At 39.1% G+C, this 16,739-nt stretch overlaps 1 protein-coding gene across 3 annotated transcripts in view; it reads left to right on the forward strand.

Moving 5' to 3' along the window:
- LOC103754819 (collagen alpha-1(XV) chain) overlaps positions 1-16,318 on the forward strand; it is a 126,049-nt gene extending 109,731 nt beyond the window's left edge. For all 3 annotated transcript variants that reach the window (XM_018081694.1, XM_029963212.1, XM_029963211.1), the window contains 11 exons: positions 398-487; positions 2,926-2,975; positions 5,180-5,290; positions 6,026-6,170; positions 9,659-9,723; positions 10,958-11,086; positions 11,259-11,318; positions 12,632-12,691; positions 13,603-13,788; positions 14,794-14,909; positions 15,250-16,318. In XM_018081694.1, the coding sequence (XP_017937183.1) occupies positions 398-487; positions 2,926-2,975; positions 5,180-5,290; positions 6,026-6,170; positions 9,659-9,723; positions 10,958-11,086; positions 11,259-11,318; positions 12,632-12,691; positions 13,603-13,788; positions 14,794-14,909; positions 15,250-15,466 (1,229 nt within the window). In that variant the 3' untranslated portion in view covers positions 15,467-16,318. The remainder of the gene's footprint in view (positions 1-397; positions 488-2,925; positions 2,976-5,179; positions 5,291-6,025; positions 6,171-9,658; positions 9,724-10,957; positions 11,087-11,258; positions 11,319-12,631; positions 12,692-13,602; positions 13,789-14,793; positions 14,910-15,249) is intronic.
- The last annotated feature ends 421 nt before the right edge of the window (positions 16,319-16,739 follow it).

Consider the following 16,739-nt stretch of genomic DNA (forward strand, 5'->3'; position numbering starts at 1 on the left):
TTATTGGTTTGGTTTGTAGTCTGGACATAGTAGAAGATGTGGGATGCAACGTGCAGTCATAACTCAAGAACTGTTTCTGCACTTGCTGCACTGAAATTCACAAATGTGATAAGAACAGGTTTGTTCAGAGGGTCTTAGGCTAGGTGGTTGGGGAAAGGAGAGTAACAGATTTACTTGTAAGAGAGAAGCTGTCTTGCACATGTTGGGGTTGATAGAGGAAAATTAGGCAGCCATTCAATGATCATGAGAAGAGTGAGACAAGCCAATCATATAGGGGCAGGAACCATGTGACCCACATGTATGGAAAAATCTGCTGTCACTTTCAGTGGTTTGGTTGTCACTGCTATAGTCTCTGCTGTTTGCAAGTTCTCATGAATTTGTGATGCTTTTATGGCAGGTGCTAAAGCAAACAGAGATTCCTGGGGACTGCACAGTTCAGCACCCTTGAAAGGAGAAAAGGGAGACAGAGGAGCTCCAGGACCACCAGGTATCCAAAATTCTAAACAGAAATTAAGAAAATTTTCTCTTCTGTGCTGGCTTATCCACCATGAACATCTATTCCTTTCCAGGTTCTGTATTGAATGTAAATTAATGTATCACAAGTATTTTTGCCTATACCTGATGATTTCAGGTGCTTCATAGGGAGAGGATTATGAGATGGTTATTCTTATAATCTTACTGTAAAACTGCAGCTAGTGAAGGTTGGCAAAAATAACACAAGAATTCTGGTTAGACTGAAGACTAATTCACCTTTCAGCTAAAATAACAGAGGTTTATTCATTTGTTTGCCGACCAAATCAAATAGATTAGCTAGCTTCTATGTTTTTCAAGTTCAAGCATGTTAACTATGACCAATACTGTTGCTGCTCTAAAAATATTCCTGTTTGGTTCTTGCTTATTGATGTAGTTGCTAAAATATCTTTCATACAAACCAGTTGTCTAGGTCTCACAGATGTCCACATAATCATTGACAGGGAAAATTCACAAGCCAGAAGTTGCATTATAGAAGTACAGGAATCTTTTCAAAAACCTTTTTTGAGATGCAGGCGGCAGAAACTCTTTCCACTACAATATCTGTTGAGTTTCAGCAACCAGAAACCTTTCTGATCTGTCATATTTGTCCATGCAGTGGATTTATTTTTAATTCTTACAAAATGTCTCCTCTCAGACCTTACAAACAGGGTCTATTAGTCGAGACCATGCAAACATATGAGGCCAGCACAAAAAGTCGGTAAATGGCTGGCTGTGCTTTATTTAGCTACTTCATATAGAGGCAGGTGTAGTAACTATCCAGAGCACAGGTGCTGTGCTCCAACCTCATGTACAGTGCTCAAGCACAACCCCAGTTTTTCTGGCTGGAGGAACACAGTCTGGAACCTTCAAAGAAAACACATTTAGAAATATACAAGAGCTTCTTTTCTGTATGGAGGAGATTCTTTGTGAATCCTGGAAACAATGGAGCTAAAGGAAAATCAGTGAGGTGAAGCAAGATGGCTTCTTGCTGGGCAAGCATTAGGTGTGGTAAAAGTGAGTTCTCTTGCTCCAGGGACCAAGTCAATTTCTAGGGCAGACTGCAGGTGTGAAAGCAGTGTAGCTTCACATTTTCTAAAAGAAAGTTCACCAAAGATCTATGACTTTATGATTGTTGGGAGGGCATGATTTTGCCATTGATTATGCACATGCAAAGTGCTGTTAGCACTTAGTCCATGCAGCAACATCTGAAAACAAAGAGAAATGAAAATGTCTGGTCTACCAGCAGAAGCCACTCAAAAAAGTATGTTTCCCTCTGGCTAGTGCTAAGATCCCTAAAGGTCCTGCCAAAAATTACCTACCAGGCCTCTACTGAATGTCTACAGAAGAAAGGTGAAGTAGGTTTGCCCTTTGAGAAGCCATGTCAGTCAAACTTCTCTGGCTGTCTGTACTAACTAACTAAACTCACATGGGCTTCATGTAACTTGTTCAGGCCTAGTCTGCTTCCTGGTCATTCTATGAAGACCACCTACCATTCCATTCCACCTCTCCATCCCCTTCCCCTCACATGGATCACTGCAGAAAGCTGTAACTGGTGGGGTTGGAATAAAATCTAAATAGCTGCCATATCGGGAATACATTTCTGTTCCACAGTGCAGATGTACAAAATGTCTGCTTGACTTAATTTTATCTGAGGTGACATGCTGAGATATGAGCCCTATGGCTGGACCCAAAGATCTCAGAAATTAATCAGAACACATTTGAGGAAAATGCATTGAACTGTTATGGACAGCTGTAAAATAGTTTGAGAGTTTTTTTCCAAGTCTATGCCAAACAGATAATATTTGAAGGCTTTTTAGACTTTTTGTGCTGGCTTGACGGCTTTGGCTGACCACCATTGGCAGACAACGCAACACAGGTGGTGTAACCATTGAATCTGATATTGGTTTTCATTGCAGAAAAATGTCAAGGAACAGTTATTATACAACCAGCAGCACGGCAGCAACACCATGGCTTTCTCTTATCAGCTATGGTACTGTCTTGGCATGAAAGACCACACAAGTACTGATGGATCACCACACTACCAGCAAAACATATGAAAAACTTCTCTTTTACCTTGGTTTCCATCAAAGGGGTTAACTTGAATGCTTTTCTTTCACCCCTCTTCCGAGCTGCTATGTTGTCAGAAAACAGAATATTTCATATTTGAGCCTTCTTTTTTGCTGATTTATCTGAAATTCACAGTCAGATTCAGAAGTTATTAAGGTAGAGGAGTGACATAGGGCATGTAAGTCTTGCTTTGTTAGGAAACCAAACTAAAAATATCTGTTTGATTTAAAGGTTAATGCTATTAGTGTAAATAGTTTTCCTTTAAACTCCTAAACCAATAATACCCTAAGCAATGCTTTTAAAAAGAAAATTACAGTTAATTATCATATTTTCTTCATTTTTCAGGTCCACCTCTGCCTCCATCATATTTCAGCCACTTTATTAATAGCATAAAGGTAATTATATCCCATTTGTGTTTGAGGTCTATTAAGTTTTTTTAAAACGTGTACTTTACTATAAATTAAGCATAAAACAGTGTAACATAGTGAAATGCAAAAAACAGATAAGAACAGCAACAGTTACAAATTATATTAATTTCTTAAACTCCAGCTGCATAGGCAGGTTTAATTCAAGCATAGAGATGTCCATTGTCAGTAGTATATAAAGATTACTTTTGAAAAAAACTTTATTACTGAAATAAACTTTTTTACTGAGGCTTTTTACCTTCCCAGTGGTATTAAAGTGAGTCATAATTCACTGTTACCTAACATATCTGCCTTAAATGAATGCTTTTGTTTCCATGCCAGCTCAGGTAAGAGACATCCATTACCTAATGGGCTCCTAGAACATTGGGCAGGGGGGCTGGGGAGCGTGGAAATCACTTCCATGTCATGCTATTTATCTTTTAAGCACACTGAATAAAATCAAATTATGGAAACTACTTTTCCTGGAAGCTTTTACAACAAAGATGTATCTGGTCTCTCTCTGTTCTATTATTCTCCTGATTGCTTCAAGTGGCTTAAAAAATGAATAACAATATGATACTATTTTAAATGTTTTTAAGTGAACAAGGGTCTTTATCAGTAGAAGATTTGAAAAAAATTGAATCAAGTTATCACTAAATGATGCCTCCAAAAGTGGTGTGCTGACAGTCTCCTTGAAGGACTCTTAAGTGCTGTCTGGTTTCTGGATTTTGTTTCTGCTTGGTGGAGTGCACCTAAGATTCCTATGATATAAAGTTCCCCATGTATGCATGGCAAAGCGGGTATGGCTTCTTTGACCTTATAGTGTAATGTCTGTAGCTTTACAGCATTAGTTGCAAAGAACTCATTTTTCATTTTCCAAAATGGCCTGCCGTACAGAAAGCTTTAGTCCTGTTTACTGGGATACTAAAAGGACTAAAAGTTGGAGAAGGAGCTGCACACATCCATCTCCTCTGGCTGTCTACAGATACCTGCCATTCTTGCTTTGTCGTTTGCCTCTTCTATTCAAAGGTTTATATCTCAGAGATGTGAAACAAAGTAGGCAAAAAAAAATGAAGGAAATAAACCATCAGATAAACGAAGGGGAGGAAGGAATGTACGACTGCTGTGGTTAATTTTGCACAAAGAGATAATGGTTTAGTACTTAAATGCTTCTTCTCACCCATTGTTTCCCAAACGAACTGATAATCAGCGATGGAGGACAGAAGACATACAGTTCAATGTGTCTGCAATTTTATGTGGTGTCTGTTTTGTTTTCCTGGTACACATCTCCACCCACCTCTCTCATCATATGCACTGTAATCTTCACTTTACCACATACATTCAAATACCTCTTTTCCATGTCAATCTTGCTTTGCTTTTTCCTTCATGGTGGAGAAAAGCAGAAAGCCAGGCTTTTATGCTTCCTTCGACTTCCTCTTTGCCTTCAGCTACAGCACAGAACAAGGTTTTGCCAGGAAAAATATCAGGAAACAGCAACAGAGGCATTTTCTCTGCCTCCACCTAACCCCACCTCTCCTAGCCCTGAGAGCCTTTCAGCCTCGATAGAGAAAGCGTTCCTTTTCATCCCATATCACAGAAGAAGGATGTTAAAAAGATTTCATGCGGATGCTTTTCTTTATTAAGCTCGGAGATTTCATGTAACTTTAAAAGATCAGTTGTTACTGAGAACACAGCTGCGATGGGCAGGGCACGTCTCCAGGATGAAGGACCACCGCCTCCCTAAGATCTTGCTTTACGGTGAACTTGCCACTGGCTGCCGCATGAGAGGAGCCCCGAAGAAAAGATACAAGGACTCCCTGAAACAGCATCTCAGCCTTGGTCATATTGATCATCATAACTGGTCTACTCTGGCCTCAAATCGGGAGGCCTGGAGACACACCATCTATAACGCAGCTGTCTCCTTCGAGAACACACGCAGGATCACTCTTGAGGAGAAAAGGCAACGCAGAAAGAACCGTGTATTGCAGAATACACCATTTAAGGAGTCTTTCTGCTGTGCCTTTTGCAATCGGATATGTCTGTCACGTATTGGCCTCATAAGCCAGCAGCGTGCCTGTAGCAAATGTGGATAGAGCCTTCCCAAATCTTCGTTCGCAAAGCCCAGCCATGATGAAAAGATCAGTGCATTGAGTTCTGATCTCAGCTCAATGTTTTAAAATATTTTATCTTTAAAGGGTGAAAAAGGAGACAATGGAGTCACTGGTGTAAAAGGAGAAAAAGGAGAACCAAATGGAGGGGGTTTTTTGACAGGACCTCCTGGACCACCTGGAAGACCAGGATTAGTTGTAAGTCACACGAATTGTAGAATAGGAATATTTGTGAGTACCCATTGTTTTAATTTAGAAAGCACTAAGAAGAGACAAACATCAGGATGATACTAAGAACTATAGAAAAACTCATATGCTAAGCATTAGGAGAATGTTGCATTAAGTGTAAGCATACACACTTCACTGTTGTGCACAGAATTAATTTGCTATGAAATATTGATGTAACGCTGTGCTCGTCTGTCTAATATAACTACCTCAGTATGTAGATCATGCTATAACAGCATTACAAATCAAAGAAGCATATATAATTTTTGATGCTACTAGTTATATTACCATAAATGCCAAAATAGGCCATATAAAATTAGTCAGAGGCTGACTTGAAAATTATTGGCCACCTAAATAATTAATCTTATTTTCCTAGTAATCCAAAAATATGAATGAAAAGTCCAGTGTGTACCAACCTGGATCATTCCTGTGAAATTCAGCCACTTTTTGAAGGTGGTCTTGTTGTGTTAAATTAGCAAGACCACCTTCAAAAACCCCGCTGGAGCTAGTCCACATTGCTGAGAACCATCTCCCTGGTTAAAATTTTCTTTTTCCATTATATCCATGCCTCCTTGAAGAAAATTACACACAAACTCATGTCTAAATGGCAGTGTACTGGCAGGCATTCAGAAAATGTTGCCACCAGAGATCATGGCCCTGCAGTAGTGAAACCAATACATTCAAGGAAATACTTTTCATCGCCTACAGGGACCAAAAGGAGACTCAGTTGTTGGACCCAGAGGACCTCCAGGGTTACCTGGCTTACCTGGCTTACCAGGTTATGGAAAAATTGGACCTCCTGGCCCACCTGGCCCACCTGGCCCACCAGGACCCCCTGCAATATATGGTTCAGGTGAGCTTTTCACTGTATAAGCACGTGTATAGCCATGTGCCCAGACCCCCCTGTGACCAATTCCTTCACACCTGGCAGGATATCCCACCTGCCCACTCTCTCTGCATACCTGAATCAGGTTGTTTCCCACTCTCCTCCCGCCCTACACTGATTTCTCCTGGGGGGTGAGTTGGAACTGAGACAACGAAAGGGACAATTTCTCTGCAAACAGTTTTCACTAGCTAGTGCCATGGGGAGTGCTGTAACATGAAAGATTTTACTGTAGCTGTGTTTGTGGCTGGGAGGAAATCTGCATAATAGAGACAGGTTGCCTTGAGAGCTTTGCAAAATCCATCAAATTGAGCAGTTGCCTAAATCTGGGCCAAACCACTCTTCTTGTGCTGAATGGACTTGAATGAAGCTGGTGGCTGTCACAAGTGGTTTTCCCCAGGGCTCAATATTGGGTCCAGATCTGTCTAATATCTTTATCAATGATCTGGGCAAGGGGATCAAGTGCACCGTCAGTCAGCTTGCTTCCAAGTTGGGCAGGAAAGTTGATCTGCTGAAAGGCTCTACAGAGGGACAGACTGGATCAATGGGCCAAGGCTAGTGGTATGAGGTTCAACAGGGCCAAGTGCCAGATCCTGCATTTGGATCACAACAGTCCCATGCAGCCCTACAGGCTTGGGACAGAGTGGCTGGAAAGCTGAACAGTGGAAAAGAACTTGGGGGTGTTGGTTGACAACTGCTGAACGTGAGCCAGCAGTGTGCCCAGGTTGCCATTGGCCAATGGCATCCTGACCTGTACCAGAAATAGTGTGGCCAGCAGGACCAGGGCAGTGATTGTCACCCTGTATTTGGCACTGGTGAGGCCACACCTCAAATATTGTGTTCAGCTTTGAGCCCCTCAATTCCAGAAGGACACTGAGGTGCTGGAGCAAGTCCAGAGAAGGACAGTGAGCTGGTGAAGGTCTGGAACACGAGTCTGATGAGGAGCAGCTAAGCGAGCTGGGGGTGTTTAACCTAGAGAAGAAGAGGCTCAGGGGAGACCTTTTCCCTCTCTACAACTACCTCAAAGAAGGTTGTAGCCAGGTGGGAGTTGGTCGCATATTCCAAGTAACAAATAACAGGACAAGTGGAAATGGCCTCGAGTTGCAGGAGGGGAGGTTTAGATTTGATATTATGAAAAATTTTTTCATCTAAAGCACTGTAACATGCTTCCCTCGAGTGTAACCATGGTACCTGGGGACGTGGTTTAGTGGTGAACTTGGCAATGCTGGATTAATGGTTGGAACTGATGATCTTAAGGGTCTTTTCCAACCCAAATAATTCTCTAATTGTCTGTTAAAAAACAGTACCCACAGTAGTCTAGAATGAGACTGCTGGAGAACTGCTACTAAAAAGTAGTTCCTACACAAATGCTGAATAGAAACGAAACTTTGGGAAGGTTGGTTGCTCTACCTTTAATGGTTGTCAACTTAATGGATTAGAAAAGGAGCAAAATGTGCCGTAAATAGTCATATCAGGAGAAGAACTTTGCAAACAAGGTGGTATTAAAGGGAGTATGTGGCTATAAACCAAGTGTCACAGTTCAAGACATTTGTGCTTTTGACTCCTTTTGGGTCACAAGTTTGCTAGTGACAAGCCTCATACTATTAATGGCCCTTAGATTAGGTTCTGGTGGATGGGGTCCTGGACTCCTCTGACGTTACTTGATAGGTCTGCCTGAGTGAATGACTGATTCCTCCCTCTAGGAACTGTGCCCAGCATGGGAATCTAGCCAGGTAAAACCAGAGCAGAGCATTCCTTAATCTCAGCTGAAAATGTTATACTAATAGGAAGGGAATTTTTAAGTAAATTGAGAGGCTGTAACACAGATCTGTTCTTCTTAAAGTTTGGTAAGGTCTTGTGAATACTTCTCTGCATTCCTGAGAACTAATGATCAGCTTGTTTTCCCACAAGACCTATGAGTATGCTAGTTTGGGGAGAAGATATCTCTGTCTCCAGTTTGTTCTCTCCAAGTATTTTGTGAACCTGGTCAGCCTGGTTTATGCAGCAGGTATACTGGAGACTTCCAACCTGTCATCCAGTAAATATTAGTAATTTAGTGTCTGTCAGAATTATTCATCCTCAGAATAATATTTGAGAAAGAAAAAAAAATCCTTAATATGTCCAACCTTGGAACATAGGCTTTATCTGAATCACGATCATCATGATATGGACAGGTCCACAGCATCCATGAAGTCAATAAAGGCCTTCAGGCCTTCTGCTGTGTAATTTATATTAAGCACTTTTGAATATTTGCTATGAGACCCAGTCAGACAAAACAAATTATTATTAGTATCCCATCTCTATACTTTCACTTATCCTCTCTGCCATTAGTCTTCATCATCTTCCTACACATTTTCCTCTTTGCTTTGTTAAAAGCTTCTTTAGGTAGCACACTGATGAATATTCGTTTTACTAAACGTTAACACAAATGTTTATTTCTTTTCTGTCTTCAAGGTTCAGTTATCTCTGTTAAAGCTCTTACTATCTGTAATAGGGGGTTCACATACTGTAGTATGGGGTTCCCATATTTTAATATGGGGAAGGAGGAGTAGCTTATCTGCAGGTGAATAGCTCTGAACACTACTAAGAACTGAACCCCTTTCCCCTGCTCTTGGCTTGAAGGACCTGCTCTGCAGTATCTTGGTAAATGCCTCAGAGCATAGATTCTTCAGTTTGTAAAAGGTGATTTCGAGTCTCCTCTGGGATTCACAAAAACAAACAAGCAAGGTCAGTGTGTAGAAGCTCTTTCTTCCAAACAGCTTCCAAGTTCTGATATCATGCCATGCATTTGCACAAGATGCTTGCTTTCACTCTTGCATATCTTTCAGTCTTTCCTACCTTAAAAGAAAGAAGTTTTTACTCCAAAAAACAGGGACTTCTCAGCTCAAGGTGAAGAAATTCAGTTTTGGAGTAAAGACAGGTACTAGTTATTAGATGGACTGCAGTCTTAGAAGTTCAAGTTCATACCCCTGAATAATTCTTTATTGCTTTGAAACATAAGCTGAGCTTACAAGTGATTTTTTTATCTAAGGAAAAGTATTTTTTTATTTACTTTTATAGCAAAAGATATAACGATGCCTTCCAAGTTTATATGGGCAGGAACTAAAAGTTCTTCCTCTTCCATATGCACATCAGCAGCAGCTTGCGGAACAGCATTCTGGTCAATTTAAGTGGGTCTGGCTCTTCATTTGCAAAGTTTCTATGACAAATTGCAATCAAAAATTTGGCCTTAACCTCCCAAATAACAGAGAAAAGATTGTTTTATCCTTGCTTTTAAAAAAATCCTTAGAAGGCATTTTCTGTAGTTGACTTGAACACAGCTATTCAGGACTTGACTATGGCTATTTAAAACCTCTACTGCTCCTAGACGTCACCACTAAGTCCTTTCTTTATGTCACTCACATTCTCTCTCACAAAACATGTCCTTCAACATGTATTCTGTGCTTGTTTTATTTTAGCAGCTGCAATGCCTGGGCCACCAGGTCCTCCTGGAGAGCCAGGGTCACCTGCCACCAGGAATCTGGTAAGAAACAAAATAAAGAAGTTGCTATATTGAAAGCTTTCATCAAATCTTTCGGTGATCACCAGTAGCACTGAAAGAAGAGTGAAAGTTCCATCCTGTGTTTTTGTTTACTAGATTGTTTTATGAACCATGTAATTTTTAGCAGGGAATCCATATAGCTGAGAAAAGGGATGAGAGGAGAAATCCGTCCCTTGCCTTGTTATAACAACCTATTCAAATAAATGCAAAGATTGGTGGCATGCTAAAGTTGTGGAATGTTATATATTCCATGTTCAAAACAATGTTCAAATCAAACTGAGATACTACGTGAGATGATACAGTGTTGAGATACTAGAATAACTACTGAATGCCCAGTTTCTATGAAAAAACCACTTTGCATTACTAGATTGAAACCCAGTAATATAGGTCATTTGATTCTAAGATGAAAATTGTAGATTTCCCTAGCAAATCTAAAAATCATTGTGCCAGAATATACATATAAATTTGTTTTCTTTTGTTACATCATTAATCAAATCAGAATTGGATCCCAGGTATCCATGAAGAAGAAAAGCCATCTAAGACAGAAGTCTTGGTAATTTCTAAATTAAGATTTCATAGTTCCTGGAAAAAAAAAAAAGAAAGAAAAAAAAGCCAAAAATCTCTTCAAGCTAGCAGAGGGCATTCATTGCAATTGTCGGGGGAGAAACAGATATTCCAAGACTGGTGCCCCAAGGTAGAGGACTGTAGTTACAGGCTACTGTCTCAGATAGGAGGTCCAAGCCCACTTAGGTCAAAATTATGATTAAAAACCAATATGCAAACCTATAGTAGGGCCTGCATTATTCATAAAGCGTTAATATGCATTCTGACACTGAAGAAATGAGAAAGAAATTATACTCAAGTATCGAGAAATTACACTCTCCAGAAACTTGATAAACTACCTGGAATTCTTTTCTGAACTCTGCATTTTGATCTAGGATGCTAAACTGCAGCAGTGCAATGACCTTCACTCTGTACAAAATTAACTTCTGCTGTAGTTCTAGTACAGTCCGCAGAATGATGATGCTGGTACGCCAAAGTAACAAGATATTTATGTTACTGAAGCTTTATGGATTAAATTATGTAAAACTGACTTTATGAGCATTTCCTTCAGAAGAAGCCTTGATATTTATGTGTTCAAATAAGACTTCAGTTTAACAATTTAACTTGCCAAATGTTCTCTGTGTCTGATGAAGTATGTTTTCCTATTTGACAGGTTACAACATTCCAAAACATTGAGGGTATGTTGGAAAAAGTCCATTTTGTAGCAGAAGGTACACTAATCTATCTGAGGGAAACCAGTGAGGTTTTCATCCGTGTTCGAAATGGATGGAGAAAATTGCAGGTACTATTGTACTGCGTCTTAATCTTTTCCAATTCCCTTACTCACAATGGAGTTGTGGGAGATATTTTTACACAGGTGGAGTAGTATGGGTACAAAGATTCCTTTTTTTTTTTTAATTTCGAAGCTCCTGGTGACATGCTTTTGTTTTACTCTTCTTTTTTGGCTCTTTCAGCTTGGTGAGCTAATTCCTATCCCTGCTGACAGCCTTCCTCCTCCAGCCATATCAAGCCATGTAAGTACAAAATATTGAACCATGAAAAACTGAATCTAGATGTGTGATACACTTGGCAGTAGTTGCATGCAGATCACTACACAACATGATTTTCCACTGAGATTTTTTAGTTCAAAATAAACATCCCACCTCTACATAAGCTTGCAAATTGGTTTGCATTGGACAGCCATCTCTTTCCAGTATCTTCTGAGATTCCAAGACTACAGAGGCAAAGCAGAATAAAGTAGGCTGCCAAAAAAACCCAAAACAAAACAAACAAAAACAATCAAACAAACAAAAACAAAACAAAAAACTCAAACCCACAGATTTTGGTTTCATAACACTGAAGTCAGTCATATGAAGCCCTGATCCCCTTCAAGGAAACTCAAACAAGTGTTTCTGAAAGCAGATTTTCTTTAAAAGATTATAGTCCTGTATTCAGTGCACGATAATCAACACCTTCATGTAGCTTATCCCACAGTGTTCAGAGGGTCTATTCTAATGCCTCAATTGTTAGTTAGAACTTGACCCCATTCTGCAAGTTATTGTACCAACCCACATGTGAACATGCTGTCTGTCCCAAAAAATTACAGGAGGATGAAAACCAAGAAGTGGCAAATTGGATAGAGAACAGTATTGTTGGTGACAGGTTAATTGGTCTGCTGAGATAATGAAAGGGCAAAAGAGTGCTAGGAAGGAGCAGTGAGAATGAAGATGGCCAGAAGGAAATAAAAAAGGTTAGAATAGATCAGGGAGAAATTCATTTAGTATACTGGGAAAAATGTCTAGATCTGAAGTTGTAATAAATTGTCTGCAGCCTCCAGTTGACACCACACGAGTTTCTCATGTGGTACAGCCGGTGACTGGTTACTCATACGTACTGTAACTGGAGAAGAAAACTTTGCTGTTCCTGAAACAACTGATATTCCCGCCCACTGCATTTTTTTTCCCACATCCTCCATACCCTTTCAGTTTTGATTTTACTGAACTGCTCTTCTACTCCTGCCAAGAGCAGGCTTCTTCCATGCAGGATTCCAGGTGTGATCCAGCACTAATACCAACTCTGGCAGAGCACTGTGGAATGGGTACATTCGGGTCTAGCAAAGCTACACTGGCGAGGCCAGCTTTTAAACACATGTTTATGTGACACACCAAGCTGATGATATGCAGATAAAGTATTCTGGCTACGTTGTTTGGGGCTATTTTTCAAAGGCAGGACAGTTTTAGGTTCTCCAGTGTTCAATGTTTGCTTTATTTTAAAAGTTATTGAGTGTCTAAAATTCTGATCTCAGTAGTATATTTAACATATCTGTTTGCTTGTGTTCAAATATCAGGGATTTCAGTCCATTCCAGCACTGAGACCAGTATCAAATATGAACAATGGAAAACCAGCAGTAAGTATGAAATCTGTATTGCAACTGCATAGTTGTGGTTTGAAACGTGATAGATTGCATCTTGAGGGAGAGTTGTGATATTTACTCTTCAAATTCAGAGCTTTTACTTTAGAAATTTACAAATACGCTTCTTTATTTTGTTTAGACATCTCAGACACAATTTTAAATTGTTTCCTCTGGATCTATTTTCATCATCCCAGCCCCTTTCCCATCTCAAAGAAAAAGGAATCCTGACTCTGAGTTAGGAATACCTCTTCACTTAGCGATTGTACCCACAACACAGAGTAACTTTTAAGTTAACAGTAGTGTAACAATTAAATAAGAAAAATATTCATTAGAATATTTTCTATCTATGTGGCACTGCTTGTTTTAGACAGGCATTTTAGAACCTAAGCCTTCATTTAAAAGACTTTAAAATATTTAGACAAAGAAAGCAAAGTAACTGAGTTATATTTAAAAAGACTGAAAACAAAAATTAAAAAAAAACAAGAATGTGGATTAGTTCTTGCATCTGTGCTGTTATACTTTAGCATGTTACTTCTTGTATTTTTTAATGGTATATGGTCACTACTTACAACTTTTTTCCATCTTTGTAGAATTTGGGATTTTGTTTGTGTGAAAACTCCAAGACTTCTACTTGAAAATACTAGCTGCTTTTAAAAGAATTTTAATTTTTAGGAGTATATAACCTTCATGATTTCTTTAATATTGAAAGATAAATTGGTATTTCTGCTAAGAGCCTGACAGCTCTGAGAAATGTAATGTTATGGCACCAAATAACTTTCATACCTATTATGGAAGTTACACATTCTATGCTGGCAGGAAGATGGGGCACTGTTTTGTTTACAAAATGTCTTCCTAGTGTTATGATCTTTTTTTTACAATGGTACCTTTTCCTTTTTTTCCTCTAGTTGCATCTGGTGGCTTTGAACTTCCCATTTTCTGGTGACATGCGAGCGGATTTTCAGTGTTTTCAACAGGCCCAACTAGCAGGTTTGACATCTACCTATAGAGCCTTCCTCTCATCACATTTGCAAGATCTGGCCACAGTTGTCAGAAAAACAGACCGATACCATTTGCCAGTAGTCAATCTTAAGGTAAAAATGAGTGCTTAGTATTTGTTATATTAGAATAGGCCGTAAGTGCCCCAAAAATCTTGGAAAGTGACAAAAGCACAAAGTTTCAGCCCAAAAATTTTATAAAGAAGCAGCTTTGCTTCATATTTCACAGTCAGGTTCAAGAAACAAAAAAGCAGTGATGAAATGGAAAACTGCTGAGCTATTATGTTTTACCTTCTGGTATGATCATGGAGTATAGTAGGATAAAATGCCTATTTTTCTCATTTCTAACTAAAATGCAAATTCTATGCTTAGGAATGATGTTGGATTTACCCCAATGAAACAGAGAGGAGAGTCTAGAGCATGAGTCATTTTGTGGTCTCACATAAACAGACACACACTAAAACTGAGGAAAACAAACCATGTCTCTGTAGCATTGGCTGGCTCCCAGGACAAGCGGCCAAAGAAACCTACAGGAATAACACATGATGCTTGGAACGTGTTGAGTGGATGCTACTCTGAAGTGCATACAAATACAGAGCCTTGAGAGAAATTTGTGAAGACAATATTGTTTCAACTTTGACTGGAAAAACTCAAAAGGATTTTGAGAAGTAGCCCAGTGCAAAGCTTTTGTGTTGAGCATTTGCAACACTTTTCACAAAATTGTGACCTTAATAGAAATTCCAGTCCAAGTTATCTCTATATTTTCTCCATATAGCTATATAGTACTTATAAGCAATTTTTCAAGCAATGCCTTAAGAACAAAAGGACAGTGGGTGATCAAGCTGAATTTTTGGAGTGACAATAGAACAGACACAACTGTGAGGCAAAGGCATGGATTGGAGAGCATCTGTTTGCAGAGAGAAGACAGATGAGACAAGTTTTTTCAGGAACATCAAGCAGAAACTGATGAGAAAGCTGGAATCATAGAGTGTCCTTAAATGCAGATAATATTTTTGATTTGTAGATAAGTCTATAAAGGTCAGGTATGACGCAGATTTGGGATTTGTTTTGTTTGTAAAAGTAGCTTTGACATTTTAACAGGGAGAAACCCTTTTCAGTAACTGGGAATCTATATTTGATGGAAATGGTGGACAATTCAACATTCATGTTCCAATATACTCCTTTGACGGGAGGAACATCATGACTGATTCATCTTGGTAAGTTTACATTACCCTTTATCTTTTATATGTTACATATAAGGGTTTTTTCTACTTTTACCAGATAGTAATAGAAATAGTGGCAATATCTTGGACTATTAGAAATGTGATATAAATTTCTTGTTTTCCTTATGCCATTTTTCTTTTCCATTTCTGATAGTCTAGGAATGGGATATTAAGTTGTGTTGTCCTTTCTTTCTCTCCTTTCTGTCTTTACCTAGCCACTATTTGCTTCAAGGAGAAGGAATGCAGAAATACAGGTCACCACATATATAGGCATGCAGTTGAATAAAGCAAAAGAGTCTCTTCCAGGAAATAACATCTTAACGTTACCTTTCAGGCCTCAAAAAGTAATATGGCATGGGTCAACCGCAAATGGGATTCGACTGGTTAGCAACTACTGTGAAGCCTGGCACACAGCTGATATGGGAGCTATGGGACAAGCGTCACCACTGAAGACAGGGAAACTTCTTGATCAGAAAGTGTATAGCTGTAACAATCAGTTTATTGTTCTCTGTATTGAAAACAGTTTTGTGTCTGATCCCCAAGGAAAATAATTCACCTGTTGCACATAGGAATATTCCATTCAATGACAGAAAAAGATGACACTGAAATTTCATTTGTAGCGATGTAAATATTTTAATTTTTGTAATTGCACATTTCAGGAAAAAAAATAGCCAAAGAAAACATACCTCAACACAAACCACATTCCAGTTACGTGAAACATCCAGTGCACATATGGCTGGCTTAAAGCCCTTCCTTCCACTTGAACCCCATGCGGTTCAAGGTTTGCCAGCAGCTAACTCACAGCCCCAAGTCTTTCTGGCTGAGCTGGAGGTCACTTCAGGGCATGAGTCAAGTGTGGTCTATGAGGAAGATCCAGTAGCTGTCTTATAAGCAGTATGGCTCAGCAAGGCTGCTGCTGCTTCAGAGCTGAGAAGCTGCATGCTCCATGCTCTCCTTCTCACTTGCATAGATTTTGAATACCTAAGGCACTGTTCATATATATGCATATATACATACTGTCCCTGAGCAAATACTGGAAGGCTGTTACACTTTACAGGGCTCACATTTTCCAAAAGAAGCTTTGAGAACGAAGGTGCTCACCTCATCTTAGTTTTAGTGGAAGTTGAGTACCTGACTCCTATAAGCTTGTACAGATTGCAGCTAGGTGCTTACACAGAAATTTAGCAGCTTCGACATCTTATTTCAGCTTTTTTCTGTGCAGATTTTAGGCATAGGGCTTTATACAGGAGGAGTGAATTTCACCTAGACAAAATCTGGTCTTTATTTTGGTGCTACTGTTACCAGGAAACCTGAAAGCAATGTTAATAATAATAATAATCCTGTTTTACTGGTAGAACTGTGCAAAGTAAATGCAGACAAATGAACCATCTGACCTTTATTTATTTCATTGTGTATTAGAGGAGTCATTTCCTTTTGTGTCAGACTTCCAAATGAAATATGTCTGTCATGGTTTCTTTAAAGTGGGTTCTACACATTGTTATCCCACTAAATTGTATGTAAAATTATTTTCCTTTTTGTGAATTTTACCCTTCTGGCATTCACATAATTAAAGAATTGTTAATATAAAATAACCGCAACAATGATAGGAATGATCAAGTAATGGTAAGATTCTTCACAAACAGTTTCACCATAATATCTGAAATCTTTTGCTCTTATATTTGTCTACTGCATACTTTAAAAAACATATTTTCTTGTATTTTATCAGAAGTGACTATGGTGGTCAAACTCCATGTTATCATTTTTTTAAGATTTAATCTACAATCTATGTCAGAAATACATGTTCATTTGCTGACAAATAGTGTA

Source organism: Manacus vitellinus, unplaced genomic scaffold (genome assembly GCF_001715985.3).
Source record: "Manacus vitellinus isolate BGI_N305 unplaced genomic scaffold, ASM171598v3 scaffold_55_pilon, whole genome shotgun sequence".
NCBI classification, from domain to species: Eukaryota; Metazoa; Chordata; class Aves; order Passeriformes; family Pipridae; genus Manacus; species Manacus vitellinus.